Source organism: Argiope bruennichi, chromosome 3 (assembly GCF_947563725.1).
Source record: "Argiope bruennichi chromosome 3, qqArgBrue1.1, whole genome shotgun sequence".
In the NCBI taxonomy this organism is placed as follows: domain Eukaryota; kingdom Metazoa; phylum Arthropoda; class Arachnida; order Araneae; family Araneidae; genus Argiope; species Argiope bruennichi.
In genome coordinates, this window is record NC_079153.1 from 46,495,575 (window position 1) to 46,513,428 (window position 17,854).

At 27.9% G+C, this 17,854-nt stretch overlaps 1 protein-coding gene across 5 annotated transcripts in view; it reads right to left on the reverse strand.

The window, feature by feature from the left end:
* LOC129963149 (protein vav-like) overlaps positions 1-17,854 on the reverse strand; it is a 54,354-nt gene that overhangs the window by 33,445 nt on the left and 3,055 nt on the right. For 3 of the 5 annotated variants that reach the window (XM_056077253.1, XM_056077254.1, XM_056077252.1), the window contains exon 3: positions 16,437-16,495. In XM_056077253.1, coding sequence (XP_055933228.1) covers positions 16,437-16,495 — 59 coding nt within the window. Of the gene's footprint in view, positions 1-7,517; positions 7,608-16,436; positions 16,496-17,854 lie in introns of those variants that run through there. The other 2 variants (XM_056077255.1, XM_056077256.1) reach the window with 2 other exon arrangements.

The window sequence follows — 17,854 nt, forward strand, 5'->3', positions numbered from 1 at the left end:
TTATAAAAACTATCCTTCAGCGAACTGAAAAAGAATTGTTCTAAAAGTTCTGGCAAATTAAATAAAAATGAGAACATCAAAAAATTTAGAATATTACCTTCAAATTAGCTTTACATCCGAAGAAGGAAGACAAATGAAGAAAGCATTACACAAAATAGTAGTTACATTTATGACAATATCATATAAAACGAAGTAAATGTGTGCAACGCACAGAATTATTTATAAAATAATTCTTCATTTTCAAACATGTGGATTTATATTCGTATTTAAAACAGTTATTTTGTGAACTAAAAATAAAATTTTCATCGAAATCAGTCAATTATATTCTTTAGCATTTTCTTCATAAAAATAATATAATACAGACGACTTTAATTAAACGAGAAATGATAGACTTTCTATATATATATTCTGAAGTAAGATGTTATGATGAATTTAAAATAAGATTTAAAATCATATAATATGATTATCTTTTGAATACCCATTTTTCATCTGTCATAATGACCAATATTTCCGCAGACGAATAAATAAACTAAAGAGAAATTCTGAGTCATTCAAACGAATGAATTTTGTGAAAAAACGATTTCATAAAGGAACTGGAAATGATTGAATAACGAAAAAGGAAATCGATCAAAAAATTTAACGGCGTTTATTAATTACATTGCGCAATAATATAATTATTTTTAACGTCATTACGAAATGTAACTAATTGCTTTAGTATTTCACATTCATTACATTTTTTAATTGATTTATTTATTTACTGTTTCAAAAATCGAACAAAGCATCCATTACCCAGAATATTGGTAATAAGATGGCAATTATAAATATCCCTAAAATTAATTTTACTCTATTAGCCTTAAATCCCTATCCAAAATTGAATACAAAACAGCTAAAACTGGGATTAGAGAACTTGAATCAAATCTTCTGTTCATAATCCGATTTAAAAAAAAAAAAAAATCATGATTCACTTGCAGTAAACTAGGAATGTTTTTAAAAAATATCTTTCCATTGCTTGCAACATGATACTTTATAAGACCCTGATTTACAAATAGATCCTTGGGTTTTTTTTTAATGACTTTTTTTTTTTTTTTCTTTTTAGAAAACTAGATTTATCAGAATTACGTCCATCAAAACTCTCAAAATTTCTTGACATGTTTTCGTAAAATATTTCCATAAATCATCTTTTTAAAGTGCAAGAAGTTGTATGTAATACTACTACTGCCTGTTGGAAATCAAAGCTGTGAAACTCCATGAGAAATCAATTTTTGAGTTAAGATTAAAACTCTTTGTGAAAATTAATCAATTTTTCAGAAAGGCTAAAAGCTTATTCAACTTCTTGGCTCTGAAAGACAGTATAACACAAAGCAGGGAAAAAATTAAGTTTCAAAATCTTTTTTTTTTTTTTTTTTTTTTTTTCCCCTTAGATATTGAGTTCCGAACTTCACTATGATTGTCAACAGACAAAAGTAACATAAGACATTTTGCATTTTGAATAATTATACGTTACAGAAATTAAATGTAATAAGCATTTTAACAAAAGTTTATAATTAGATTCTTATAATCACTTTTTTTTTTCTGCTACTTAATCTCACATTATTATATAAATATTGGCTTATAAGTTTTAATCTCGGATTTGTACAGATTTACAATAAAATGTTCGAAAATGTACCTCCTCGCAAATTCCTTCTAAGTGATTCAAATCGCAAATTTTTCAATATGATATTTAACTAAGTCTTTAAGTTTTAATTACTGAAAAATTCTCATTTCTAACATTTACGCTGCGTCGAATGTAAAAATGAATATTTTCAATTTCATATCGTAATTCTTTTGAATGTTATCGAATTCCATAAATATATTAGTATTATCACTAAAAACGTTTCATAACCTTTTACTAAAATCTTTATCATTAATGAAAGAAGGAAAGTGTGCAATCGTCCCGGATAAAACAGGACAATTCAAAGTTTTCGACTATTTTCAGTTTAAAAGTTTTCGACTATTTTCAGTTTATTCCTCTATCTGTTACGTCCCTTTAGGAATCACATTAGTATTAATACATAAGGCATGATAACACACACGAAATTTTAAGGTCATATTTCAATTTCCTATGTTTTCATCTTATTCAACTTTCATTTTCCATTTATTCATCATATTATCTATGATGGCAGACGATAATTGACTAGAATGCCACAGAAGATAACATTATAGATAAGTAGGATTCATCTGAATTGCCTCTAACAATTAACATAAAAATGCGTAGATTGCATAGAAAATTCCAGTAAGGAAACGGAAAATGGAGCAATTTGTATTCAGGGGAGAAAAAAAAAAAAGAATGTATTTATCGAGATTTCAAAATATAAGTACTTATCGATACGTAAAAATACACTTCTGAAATTGGCATTTCAAATTTAGTTTAAATATATTAAGTTATTTTGGAACGAATTTCGTAATTTTGGGCCACCATCCGGTTACAAAGGCGACCCTGAGCTAATACTTCCCTCTTCAAGCTTCCGCACCACATCAACAGGAAGACATTCGACCCCGAAGGGTTGAAAGTGCATTAAACCCATTAATATGATGGTTTTTCGATGGAATTGGGGTTTGAACCTAGATTCCTCCGGCACCAAAGCATACACTTTAAAATCAGGCCATCGCAGCCAAATGAACATTTCAGAAATCAAGCATTATCAATTATATATCGTTTAAAAAGGTTTTGACTGAATGGTATCTTCTGCTGTTTGCATTTCTTTATATCTTCTTTAAGTCTCGAATTCAATGATTCGAACTCTCCAAACTAGATTTTTTTTTATCCGAATTATAAAATATTTTAACTGGGTCAATTGCATTCAAAGGAAAATTTCATGAAACATAAATGCGGAACATTAATTCAACAAATTTTCAACAACAACAGCAAAAAAGAATCGGAAACAGTGATTTTAGCAACTTGCTTAATATCAAAGTTTCTTAAGCTATGAACCGCAATGATAAAAAGGGTCGCAAAAACTTTCATTGAGATATTCTTTAGATTTGTAAACATTTATTAGCAAAACCAGTTTAACCCTTTAAAGGGCCATTTTTTTCTAGTCATACAATGTTAAAATATTTTTAGGCTTGAAATTAGAATAAGAAAAGGGATTCATTTAGCTTTTTAGATAAATTTAATTTGATTAATTAATTAATTTGGTTAATTAATAATTAAGTATCAAATCAAGACACATCATTTTGTGTAAAATAAAGAACTAAAGCATCTAAATGTATGTCTTTCTAAAAAAAATTGTTAGAACTTATGCCAACTTACATAAATTCATACAAAGATTGATAAATTTGGTGGGAAGCCTACTTCCCACGGCCCTAGAAAGGATAAAAAGATCGATCTACTTTGAATAAACTCAAGACAATTTCAGAAATAATTATTTTTAACAATTACCTTTTATTCATAACTCGTTAATTTTTCATTTTCTTTTTCATTTTTCATAGATGGAGTTCCTACAAAATTTTTGTAAAGGAAATAGGATTATGGGACCCTCTTCCTTTATCCCCTCATCGGGAGTGGTTTTCTCAAAATTTTCTTGCATAACAAAAGTATTATCTCCCTTTCAATTCGCATAAAAATTTTGAACCTAAGGCAAGGCCGTAAACGCCACAAGTGCTCAGATGTTTATTTCTCGATTCTCAACACATGAGCGTTTAGTGGTTCGTAGCATAGGAAGAAATATTGGATGTAAGAAATGTATATAAATTGGATACCTTTTTATCGACCAATCGAAACCCAAATTCGGCGCTAAACTAAAATTTTAATCATAAAATCACATACATTTATCGTTGCATTTTTTGAGTTAATGCTTTTTACATGAATAAGAATGCACAAACTGATGATCAACCCGTAACTAGATTTGATTCAAAATTCGATAAGGATCCACAATTTAGCCCACAAAATTGTGTACCAAATCTTATCCATGGAGTTATTTCCTATTTGTTGTTATCGTGTTCACTTACACTCAAATAGACAAACTTCTTCTGGATATATTTCATTCAAAATTAGATAAAAATGTATATATTAGGAGTTAAGACCACATACCAAATTTCATCTGCGTAACTCAAGGCGCTTTAAGTTATCGTGTCACAGATTGACAAACATAATTCCAAAAACAAGCTTTTCGGAATTCAATGAGGTCTGAAATGTAAAAATTTGGCAAAATCTCGAGACCGAACTTTTTGACAATTACAAAAAAAAAAAAAAAAAGATGATGTGACGAAAATAAAAAGGGGACTCAGAAAAGGTTTAATATCGTTAGTTTTGTGTTAGAAATTCCACGATTATTCACTCTCCAATACACCTTGGCTTAGGTAGATTTTGGTAAGCTTATATTGTGCATGAAAAATAATTCTTAAATTAATTAAATTTTAACAGTAAAAATTACTTCTCATAGTAAAATATTAATGAAAGGAGATAACAAAAATAATTTCAAATTTACAGAATTTGTAAATTAACCAATTAGCAATAGGTTTGTTTGATTTGGTACTTTAAATGGATTTAAAAAAAACTTTGTAGAAACACTCAAGAAATTTTAAAGATAAAAAAAAAATTTCATTTAAATATACAAACAAAGTTGCTATAAACGACAGATTTCCTTCGGGTGTCGGTAAAATGAACGGCTATATACTAAAGAATTGGTTCCAAAGTGTGCGTAGGTCCACGGTGGCCTGATGGTAAGGTCTAAGCTTCGGAAGCGGAGGATTTCAATTATTTGAGATTTCAATTATAAGACCCGATTCCATCGAAGAACCGTCGTGTAAGCGGGTCTGGCGCACGTTAAATCCATCGGGACCAAACGTCCTCAAGCTGGTGTGGTGTGGAAGTTTGAAGAGTGTTGTGGCCAGCTTCGGTTGTCGTCCTCGTCATCTGACTGTGGTTAAATATTATAAAGATCGTCCCAAAATAGCCTTAGTGTTGCTTTTAAACGGGACTTGAATGTAACTATACCTGAAGAGTGCGCTTCGATGACTTAAAAATTATTATTAAAATAATAATAACTGAGAATATATGCGTGTTAGTATTACCCAGGCCAAACTGTCTGACCTAGAGATATCAAATTTGGCCCATTTATATGCTTAATTAAATATTTTATGTAACTGGGTCTTAATGACTCCCTCAGCAAAAATTTTTAAACTTCAAATTTCGATAAACATACAAATTATACTATATTAGAAGCCTTACGGTGTATTGTACATTTTATTAAGCATTTCCAGAATTGAGTGTACATCGGAGTGATTTTTTTTTTTTTTTTTTTTTTTGAAATTTTAGTTATTTAAATATATTAAGCTGATTTTGGTGTTTTTTTTTCTCAATAACTTATTACATTACTCAACAAAACATTACTACATTACTGCACAAAAATAACTTTTACGTCGCTTCAAAATATTAAAAATTTTCTTTTTAATGATACCAACATAATAGTAGCAAATCTTTCCCGAATTTTGGCAATTTTTTTTAATATTGTTTTGCCTAGTTTCCAAAAATAGATTGATTACATTGTTGACCAGAAATTCAAAATATTTTCAATGTTTCAAACAAAAATTAATCACGTGGTTTTTATCCATGTTTGAAAACTAAAGAAGAAAGATTCTGTTTAATATCTGTATAGTATATAAAACGAATAAAAAAAAAGTTATAATACCAAGAGAATTCGAAGATAAATGAAATGGACATTAACGTATTTAATAGCTCTTTGAAATAATGGTACTGATCTTCATTAGAAAGCTTTATGTGCACAATGAACAGAACATATGTAGGCAATTAAAATAACACGGCTTTAACATTGACTAAATCATGGGCATGAAGTTATCTCAGCGGTTCAATTGATATTAAACATAACCATTATCACTGGCGAAACAGTTTGTTGTCGATTAGTTGTTAAATATGCTTAAAATATTCTTTTTAATAAATCAAAAACAATTTTTTTAAATTGTGCTTTTTATTTATACAGGACATGTGCAGACAATTATAGTTTACTAAGTTTAATTTGTAGTGAGAGCTGACTTAATCTTTTAATTTCAGACTTTATCAATATAATGGTAACACGTTGATAAAAGCCAATTCGTTTCGCATACACGCAACTTAATCGAATATATTTTATAAGAAATATATTATTAAAAAAAAATTCATTTTTAAATATTTGTTGAAATATAATTAAAATTAGAAAAATCTAACGGTAAAAAATTTGATATAATTGAAAAGATAATTTTTGTTTAATTTTAAAATAATGTAAGAATCAATTTTGTGCTACATTATTTTCGGATGTTATGGCGGAAAAACTTCCAAAATTTCACATAATTTTTAATAAATAAAAATTCAAAAAAAATCCTTTTATGTGCACATTTTGACACTACAAAATATAGATGTACCAAGTTGATATCTATAGGCTAAACAGCCAGGTGACATCTATCAGGTCAGGTTTGATATCTATAGACTAAACAGTGATCTATAGACTAAATAGTCAGGTCTACAGAACGTCAACGCATACATTCATTTTATAATAAATAGAGATGAGATAAAAATAGAGATTCGAATAGTGCAATAAATTTAAACTTCTAAAATAATACGATTCCATAATTATTAAAAATTTGGAATTTCAAAATACTTTACCCAAGAAGCTCCCAATTAAGACTGTTACTTACAAAAGGTTCCATCATAATCAATAATTACGGCAATCAATTCATCGCCAAAAACGGTATTTATTTTCTTATCGACAATGAATACATCATTCATTAAAACTGAATTATATATAAAGGAGAAGTATAAATAATATTTATCTATTTTACTTTATTATGCAAATACTTTAGGGTAGACAATATTTTTTTAGTTTTTCCGTCGACAAAAACAAATAAATTTCTTGGCTGTCCGACTCGTTAGCATCCAATTGGCCATATGAAAAACATAGCTTTTCTAGGTTCAAAGGAATAAGTTGACTAAGTTTTATCGTCATTCGATGAATGCTACGGCAGCACATAAAATACGATCAAAGAAAAATTAATTTTTATATATATGATATAATAATTGTAATATGCCTATAACCTTCGCGCAAGTACACGCAATAAGTTGGTAAAGTTTTATTGCAGTCGGATGAATGGTACGACAGCGGATAAAGCACGAGCAAACATAATTCATTTTTATATATTAGATATAATGTAATAATTGTACTATGCCTATAACCTTCGCCAAGTGCCAGCAATAAGTTGCCAAAGTTTTATCGCAATCGAATGAACAGTGCAGAAGTGCATAAAATACGAATGCACAAAAATTAATTTTCATATATTAGATAACAATGAAACGATACAAACTGAAAAATTTACAGGACAAAATAAATTGCTTGGAATGCACTGTCGAAGAAAAGTTTTTTAGGAAGGTTAAAAATAAAAGAAGACTTAAACAATTTTTCTAAATCTATCAACTTTAAAAATAAAACGATTTATTTTCTTAAGTTTCCCCTTCAAAAACAAGATAAAAGATAAGAAAAGAATACCTGTCCACGGGTTCATCCCGGCGAATAACTGCCCATTTCAGCATCGCATTTTTGTAAACACGGCATAGGAAAAAAAAATACACAGTGTAGACAAGTGAGAAAAGGCAGGTTTAAAGGGACGGAATGACGACTCGAAACTCTTCCGCGTTTAGCAGCTGGGGGTGAGCACCGCGTTGATGCTGACGCTGCTGCTATAGCAACTAAGTCTAAAACTGGCTACAAAAAAAAAAGCTCCCTTTATTGTCTAAAAGGAATAACATTTGCGGAAAACCATTAATAAGGATGGTTTCTAAAGCAAATATTTATTTCGAAATTTCTAATAATACGCAAATAAGACTTTTCTTCGCTTAAATTATAACTCTGGTCCATAGGCTTCCGAATATAAGCTTTTCTTTAATAAGGATGTTACATTTATTTTAGGTAATGCATATCTTATAAAGAATGATATGTTTAATATTTAAAGAAATGTGTAGTTTAAACTCAAAAGAAAAAAGCCCAAAGAATACTTGTGAGATTCTATTTATCATAAAATAAATGATTTGATTTGTGAATATATTATTAAACTATGCAAGATACGATTAAGCTGCCAGATGTTTCGACATTTTGCATTTTCGTTTAAAACTGTGAGAAGGAAAGAAAAAAAGTTTACGGATCTCGCATGATTTCAGTTAGTTGTCATAAATTTCACAACAGACCGTAGATTAGTAAATATAAACATTTACTATACAATTCCTAAAATTCACTGTATTGTTTGTGGGGAAAATATCTATAATTCCAATAATTTTATGAGAAATCATTCCCCTCTAGCAACCAGCTAGTTAGCTGGGCACATAAATTATATTTGACATCAGATAAATCGTTTAGATATAGCTTCATGTCCATGATTACGCAAAAATGTCAGACATTAAAATCGTGTTATTTTGATTGTCTCAAGTTCTGTTTATTGCATACATGAATCTGTCTAATGGAGACTAGTCTCATAATATCATAGCACTATTAAAAACTTCAATATCCGTTCCATTTATATGTTTGGTTTCGCAATGTTGTAATTTTTTATTTGTCTTCTAAACTGAACAGATATTAAACAGAATCCTTCTTTAGCTGTTAACAACTGGAAGAAAATCATGCGTTTAATATTTGATGAAACAATGAAAATGGCTTGAACTTCAAAGCATTTTTGACGTCTATTTTTGGAAATTCGGGACATATATATATATATATATATATATATATATATATATATATATAGCTTAATTTTTAATTATTTAAAATTGAAAATATCCCTACAAGGTGAACATTATATATGTATATTATATATGTACAAGGTGAACATTATATATATATACAAGGTGAACACTATATATGTGTTTGTGTGCTAATTTGGACAAAACCATTGATGTCTTAAATTTGGTAGCTGCACGTCGGCTTGGCCTATAGAGTATATCAACACACATTCATCCTTATTATAATATAGATTCAACGAAATGGCATCCAAAATGATTGGTTTAATCAGCTTTGTTCACAGAATCTATTAACTGAAGAAAAAAAATCGAAATACTGAAGTTTGGATTATCGAATTTGCTACTCTTTTGCGTTTTAGAAATAGAAATATCAAAGGACTAATTTTAGCCAAAATGATATCGAACTTTGTCAGCTTTATGTAATTCGATTTTATAGTATTTGCGGGATGGAAGGCTGGAAGTTTCACTAACTCTTTTAAATACAAAATTTTCAAATTTATAAAAACTTTTGATTTTAATCCGAGAAATATCGGAAAGTGATTTTAAATTATTTTCAACAAGCACTGGATCTAGCTTTAAAAATACATCCACATAGTAAATCTCAAAGTTCGATGTTAAAATCCAGAGTATCCTCTCAATTAATTTTTGTTATTTCTAGACTCTTCTTTCCCTTAATAAAGAAATACGAAACAGAATGCCAACGAATCAGATTTATATAAAAAATATTTATCCATAAGATATCGAATCATAATAATTTCTCTCCATTTGCTGCTTTTTTTTCCCCCGGTAGTGGATTTTTAAATTAAAAAGTTCCCCCATATTCTACAAATTAACTTGCTTCCTGTATGAAAACTGCTTTCCAGACTAAAACCTGCTTTTCTCCTCAAAATTTAGATTCTAATTACTTTTCACATATTTTTTTTTTAATTAACTGGTGAGAGGAATAGTTTTTGGCAGTACAAGAATGACGACCCACTTAAAGATGACCTGAGAGCAAACAGCAGCAAATTAGAAATCGTTTTTAGTAATAAGAACAATTCTCTAAGAAAAAATCAGTTAAATAACTGTGATGCAAGTTAAATTACTGAAAAGAAGGATCAGGTTTAAGAGAAATAATAATAAAATTTGATTCACAAACTAGTTTAATACAGCGACTACGTGTCTTTTTTTATTATTATTGTTTCAATTGTATCATAGCTTTCTAACAATTTCCGTTACAAGAATCATTCTTTTATCATTCGAATGTAAATTTACAGCAGCAACTTCCCGTGTTTTTTTAACCTGATCAAACTTCTTTTACAGGAAGTAACCTCACATAACAATCACATCATCTCACAACGTGCCATTTTTTTAAAAGATAATTTAGAATAGTATCTGAACCAGATTTGCTATGCCAGTTAGAAGTCAATTATAATAAAGTGCCATTTAAGTGTTTTTAAATGTTTAAATTCTTGAAGTGAAATGATGAGTCCAGTTCATCATGAATTTTCTTGAGCCACACACACAAACCAAGACGAACTGAACTGGCCAGAAATTTAGAATAGATGTTTTTCATAAAAAATTTTATTATAGAAAAAAATATTAAAATTCTATATTAATCCCTCCACTTAAAGCTAAGAAAATTAAATAATCTGCTTCAGCTGAGCCGACTGAAAATAAATGTATGAATAATAATTTACACGGTAACTAGCAGAACCTGCAGACTTATCCGTGACTGCAATAAGCTAAAATAAAGTTATGAAAGCAAAGTAAAAATAATAATGATGATGATGAATTTGCACTTCGACTTTTTATTCTGGACGTAATCATCGTTTGGCAATTTATAGACGATAAAAGTCGAAAAAATAACTAAAAATGAAAACTTTCTAAAAAAATACACTATAAAATTAGAAAGTTGGTTGCAAACGATATTATAAAAATTTAAATAATATGAAAATAATTTTTATAGTATTGAATTTTTGAATTTGGCTCATTGACAAATTAGCGAAGAAGTGAAACCTTCTTGGGGATTTACATTTCTTTCGTAAATCACTCAAGAAAACTTTTGAATTCGTCGGAAAAACAATTAATTAAAAATCAATATAATGATCATTCTTGCTTTGCATTAAAGAGAAATGCCTAAATTATAATATTTAAAATGTTTGGAAAATATAAGAATGTCGAATCGAGAACTTTCGTTTGTATTATTAAAATTCTTCGGGGATAAAAAAAAAACTTTCAACATTTCTCAAAATTCACTAAATTATGCTGAAAGTGCAAAACAAATTTTTTCAGAATGATAAAAGTTTGATGATGATGATGAATTTGCACTTCGACTTTTTATTCTGGACGTAATCATCGTTTGGCAATTTATAGACGATAAAAGTCGAAAAAATAACTAAAAATGAAAACTTTCTAAAAAAATACACTATAAAATTAGAAAGTTGGTTGCAAACGATATTATAAAAATTTAAATAATATGAAAATAATTTTTATAGTATTGAATTTTTGAATTTGGCTCATTGACAAATTAGCGAAGAAGTGAAACCTTCTTGGGGATTTACATTTCTTTCGTAAATCACTCAAGAAAACTTTTGAATTCGTCGGAAAAACAATTAATTAAAAATCAATATAATGATCATTCTTGCTTTGCATTAAAGAGAAATGCCTAAATTATAATATTTAAAATGTTTGGAAAATATAAGAATGTCGAATCGAGAACTTTCGTTTGTATTATTAAAATTCTTCGGGGATAAAAAAAAAAAAAAAAAAAAAAAAAAAAAAACTTTCAACATTTCTCAAAATTTACTAAATTATGCTGAAAGTGCAAAACAAATTTTTTCAGAATGATAAAAGTTTGTTCATTTCAATAGTGAACTGATTCCCTTCTTCCCCTTTTACAATCATTAAATATGATACCAAACAAGTACATGCGAAAAATCATCCAAAACAAGACAAAATATTAAATAAAAAAATTGCAAATAAAATTTTAAAATTCTTTCTTAACTATTATTGTCTGTGTACTACATTTCATGGCTGTAAACCTGCTAATTAACCTGAAGACAGTAGACACAAACACACAAAATTTTTTATAAGCATTTCTTTATGTTAATTAATGTTTATAAAATCATTAAAATGTTAATGCTATTATTTAATAATTCAATTTAAACTCATGTATTGTGTAATAAAGAAAACCGAATTTTACGATTTTACATGGTAAGGGAGAAAAAGCCATTACTTTTCAGTTGGATTTAAAATATTATAATCTTGAGATGTCAAGCTAGGCTTATTCCTAAATTAGGTCCCAATTTTAGACAAATATAACAGCAAATTTATAGTTATATTCAGCGACTTATTTTTTTTCCAACCCAATAATGAACATAAAACAAATCAAAGACCCCCCCCCCCCCCAATTCCTAAAAATAAATCAGGAGAATGTTTTCCCAAAGCTTTCTCGCATACACTCTAACAATGGTGTTATACAAAAAAAAAAAAAAAAAAAACGCCTTGCATATAATTGGCGTAAAATAGTTACGAAATATTAAACAATGACGTGAATTTAAGATTTTTACTGAATCTATAATGCCACTCTCGGTGAATATCTAGGCGATTAATCCCTAGCATGTGTTTAATAATATCCAAAAGCCAATAGCGCGTCTTCCCCGTGATTTGGTCGTCCTGGCTCGGGCATGGTTGTTCCTTACCCTGTGCTCTATCTGTGAGGTGTGTGAAAGAGCCCGACCCTCTCCCTGTAAAATGGGGTTATGCAAGCGAATGTGTGAGTGTCATCTTCATGAGCTAGAAGTCAGACTTCTGCCCTCGGGTGCTCAGGGGCCTTTACCTTCAGAAGCTTCTGCACAAAAATTCGGCTGCGGGCTTGTCCATGACAAGTGTCATAAGCAACAATAACAACAGTATCCGAAAATCGAATTTGTATTTTTCCCCAACCGATTGAAACCAAAAATTTGAAACAAAACTGCATTTGAGATCACAAAAGCTCGTCTCAAAGCTCGTCAATTCGATATATTTAAGTCATTGCGTTTTTTTTGAACTATCATGTTCAAACCTATAGACAGTCAATCACTTGTTGAATTTGGCAAGTGATTGACTATAGATGTTAATTCCGTATAGAGAATTTTATCTATTTAGCTCTCTACGTTTTATAGTTATCGTGCTAAATTATATTTGAATAGACTTCCTCTCAATAGATTTTAATGAAAATTTGACAGAAATCTAGAAATTTCATATACAGACCGTAATACCAAATTTCATACGTCTAGTCAAAGCGTTTTTGAGTTATCTTTATCACAGACAAACAGATGGACATTTTCTAAAAATGTTTTTAATTCTGTGTTTTTTCAAGTTAATCTAAAACGTGGAGATTCGTCGAAATCTCCAGTTCGAATTTTTTGACGATTATTATACTTTCTCTATACTAAGTGTACGAAAAAGTATTAAAAAAATCCACAAATGACTATGAAAAAAAACAGCATGAATTTGAGAGAGCTATGGAGTATTTTGATACATCACTCATATTCATCTTTATTATTAGCATTTAATCAGAAAAATTATATTTCATTACTATTAAATCTATGTGTCTCTGCATTAGGCAATCATTTAACAAACTAGATATGCTTCTTATTTTACTAAATATCTTACTGTATTCTCCTTATAGATGCCATAATAATTTAATAAAATCAAGAAAATAAAAATTCAATATCTCATTACCAAAAAAAATATAAGTAAATAAACTGATTTATTTAAGAATATGAAAATAATCCAGCAGCATCCTCATTAGAGAACAAGGAAAAACATTATTGCAATAATAAATAAAAATATTTTTATGCAATTATAAAATGTCTTAAAAAATGAATGAAATTAAATTGATATCAATGAAAAGATAACTTTATGAGTTTGGTGTAAATTTATTTTTTGTGATTAGATTTTTTAAAGTTTTTTGCAAAAAAAAAAGTTTAGATTTTCAAATAATTAAAATTTTAATTAATTTTCATACTATTGATTATTCCCAGCCTTCTAAGTATTTTATGCCAAATTTGATTTGTATAAATTCATTAATTATGCCAGTAGAGTGCAGGCACACACATGTTTGTCTTTATAATACAGATTATCACCTTTCATGTAGAAGCACAAAAAAACAAACTATAATTTATAAATTTGCTATAATTATTGAAGTAAAAATATGAAATATTATAATTTTCACCTTTGAAAATTTCATCATATCTTAAATAAAGCAATACTTTTAAATAAACAGCATTTTTTAATTTTATGCAACAGTTGGTTAATTTCTTATAAATGATGTATTTAACAGGGACAAAATGGAACTTCACATTGAAAAAAAAAATCTTAAGAATACAATGCCCTGCGCTTTGTATCTTTCCTATCACTTTACTCCCTGATATTTGAACTTGCTAATTATTTTTGAAATTTTGCCAAAGGGTTGTACCAACTTTAAACTAGATGAAATCTTGAGTCAAAACATGCAAGAATTTGTTTCTCCAATATACCATGAGTGCACTGCATTAAATTTATCTAAAAAATTTATCGAAACATTTAAATTTTGTAACCATTATATAAATGAGAGAAAAAGGGAGAAATTAGTTTCCTTTCTAATATTCCAGCTTCTTTGAGTCAGGAATTATACTATTTTATATTTATTTCAAAATAATTAATCATGTTGACACAAAAATATATAAAAAACAAACTGATTAATAAATACTGTCTTTAAATAGATATTGCTGCATCAACGACCATCCACTGTCAATAATTAATTATGTTAGCCTTAATTTTGTACAGAAGTACATTTATTCAAAACATTGAATATTTTAAATAAACTTAATAATAATTCTTTTTTTTATTTTTAATCTATTAAATAAAACTATATTAAAACACTATATAATAATATAATTAAAAATAATAATTTCTGAAAAATTGCATTTAAGTAATTCAGCTTTTTTTTTTTTTTTTTTTTTTTGAGAATGCCTATCTGCTTTCCAATACAAAGTTTACATGTATGAATCCATTTCCATTTATATTAATTAAATGATAATTTAATGGAACATTTTACTTGGGAATAATATTTCTAGGATTAATGTGAGATAAATCATTTCTATTAAAAATATTCATAAACTATATTAAATTTCTATTTTAATCATAAATTTCGATCATCTGAACTTAAAAATAATGATTAATGATTTTAATGAAATATAATTATGTATTAAGACTTTTAATTTAAAAGGCACCAACAATGATAATACAAGTACTACAATTGTGAAAATGCAGTAATTTATCATTCTTTACAGCTCAATGATGCATATTAGCACCCCTTACTATTTTTTTTCACTAACTTTGAGAGTTCAACATTTGGTTAATAATTTTAAATATCTTTTTACTATAATTAAGTAAATATGTTAACTAATTGATTTTGATGTTAATTAAAAGTCAAAATTGTTTTCCATTTCCTTTCCCATATTCTTCACTTCATTCAAAGAGATTCATAGAATTGCAACTGAATAATGAAATGAAAGTAATGCAGGATTAAAATGTTTTTTTTTTATTATTATTATTATTAGTTAAAAGAAAGATTTCAAGGTGTAGCATAAAAAATAAGCAAAACGAATGTTGTTTATTAGTATTATTAAATTATAATATTTCAAAATAGGAAGACACTTATTATAACTCTTTAAGAAATTCTGCTCACTAAAGTTACCTACACATTATTCAGATTTAAGGTTTCTTAAATTGTAAATTATTTTACAAGTTCGGTCATACAGAATGAAACGGAATAATAGAAATTTTGAAAACATTTCCTTTCAGCATCTACATCTTTTGTTCCAAAAATTATTTAAAAATTCATTCAGACTGCAAGAAATTGTTCTTTGATTTTACAAGAAAAATTATTTTAAAATACACTTTTAAAAACTAATCTTTATTTCCATATTTATTTTTAAATTTCAGATTTGAAGGGAAAAAATCTTTAATAAAAAGACACTTCTAAATTTCTAACATCATTGGTACCAACATCTTGACTGTAATTTCTTCAAATGGAAAACGTGGTAAGAAAAGGCTAAGCACAGTCAGGATTAGATAATCCAGTTCTTTCAAATAATAATTTTTTGTTTCTGAGTTATAATCTTTGGGTCAGAAAAAAAAAAAAATCAGATAGACATCTGCTTTATCCATGCATCTCATTTGAAGGTTGAAAGTAATCCATGTAAAATTGGGAGGTTTAAATAATAAACAGAAAACACAAAAAAAAATAATAACCACATTTAAAAAGTAAAACAAAAATAAAGTGAGGCACTGCAACGTTGCAGTGTCTATGTACATATGAAATGCAAAAGAACACATGCTACAATTTCATACAACCAGAATTTCCCTATAATATCTTCAAGTACGGGGAAAAAAAGAAAAAAAAACAATACTATTTCACAAAATATACATTTATAATAAATAATTTATTTCTATCAGCAAAAAAAAAATTAGGTTGAAGTATTTACCTTTTATTATTCTTTTTTTTTTTTTCTTTTCAAATTTATCGTGAATTAAATATAATCATTATTAAAATAATAAAAAAATACTAGATTTATCAGAAATTTGTAAAATTCCATTTAATAGCACTAATTTTTCCAATATGAAAAAAAAATCATTATTATGATAATACTCTAAAAAGTTTTCTTACTTGATTCCAGATGCTTGAGCTTTCTCAGATTTAGACAGCACAGATAAGGTATGCAATACCTGCAAATATAAGCAGATATGAAAAAAAAAAAAAAAAAAAAAAAAATTAACATGTGTTCTAATTAGATTGCTAAAACTACATAAAATATTTAAAGGCCTAGACTTAAGAATTCCCAATATAAAATATTTATGTATTATAAACTATGTAAAATTAGTATGCATAAGTAAATTATAAATTATATCAGGTTTATATATATATATATATAGTTACATAATGAGCATTCACTTAAAAATGCGCCAAAAAAAATTAATCAATTATAGAGATACCTTTTTGAATTTTTTTTTAAATCCCTATGTGAATTATTATTATATAATACATATGCAGAAACAAAAATTTTCTTCACTTCGCAAATTAAATGATAATAATAAAATATTCCATCCTTCATAACAGTTTTTAGCAAAGATTAAGAATAAAAAGAATACCCAAAAAATTATTTTTATCCTCTGCTAAACTAAATCATGAAAAATTATGGTACATTTATTTTATTTATGTATTACATAACATTACAGTTAAAAGTCAGATAGCTTCTATAAAATACACTTAATATGTTTGTTACTAAAATTTAAAAAATTAATCCTCATTTTAGTCTTATTATAAAACGAAAATGTAAGCATGATTGCGTGAAAAAGAATTGAACTGTAGGAATTTAATCTATGTTATATATATACAGGTGGTTATCAAAGTAATGGGAACACCCAAACGAATACAAGAATCTTGATTAATAACGTGTTGGACCACTTTTGGCATGTAAACTGTTTGGAGAAATGCTGTGGAAAATATTGATTTCAGACTGAATGCCTTAAAATAGACCAAAACAGTTTGATTATATGGAGTTGGGGGATTGTGAGGGCCAGAATCGAAGTTCCCTTTTATCCTTGTTTTCATGAAACCATGATTGGACAAATCACTCTATATGAACAGGAACATTATCATTCTGAAAAAATTCCATCTCCTGCAAGAAACAAAGTCTACATAATAGGATGAAGCTGATTAGCTAAAACTTATCTCCAGTAATCGTTGCTTTCAGGATTACGACTGGACCAGCAGAAAACCATGATATGGCTGCCGATACCAGGACAAATTCACCTCCATACCTGATAGTTGGAAAGACGCAATCACGATCATACACTTGTCCAAGTGTCCTCCAAATGTGTTCCCATTCAGTTGTGGTAAAAAATGTGACAGATGATTTGTCTGACAATATAATTGCCTTCCACTTATCAATCAACCAGGTTTTACAATTATGCACCATTGTAAATGATGTTTGGCATTAAGAAACATCATTTACAATAAGTGGCTTGGGAACTGCTGCTCTGTCATAAATATTGTGGGTGTCATAAATATTGTAGGCATTTCCT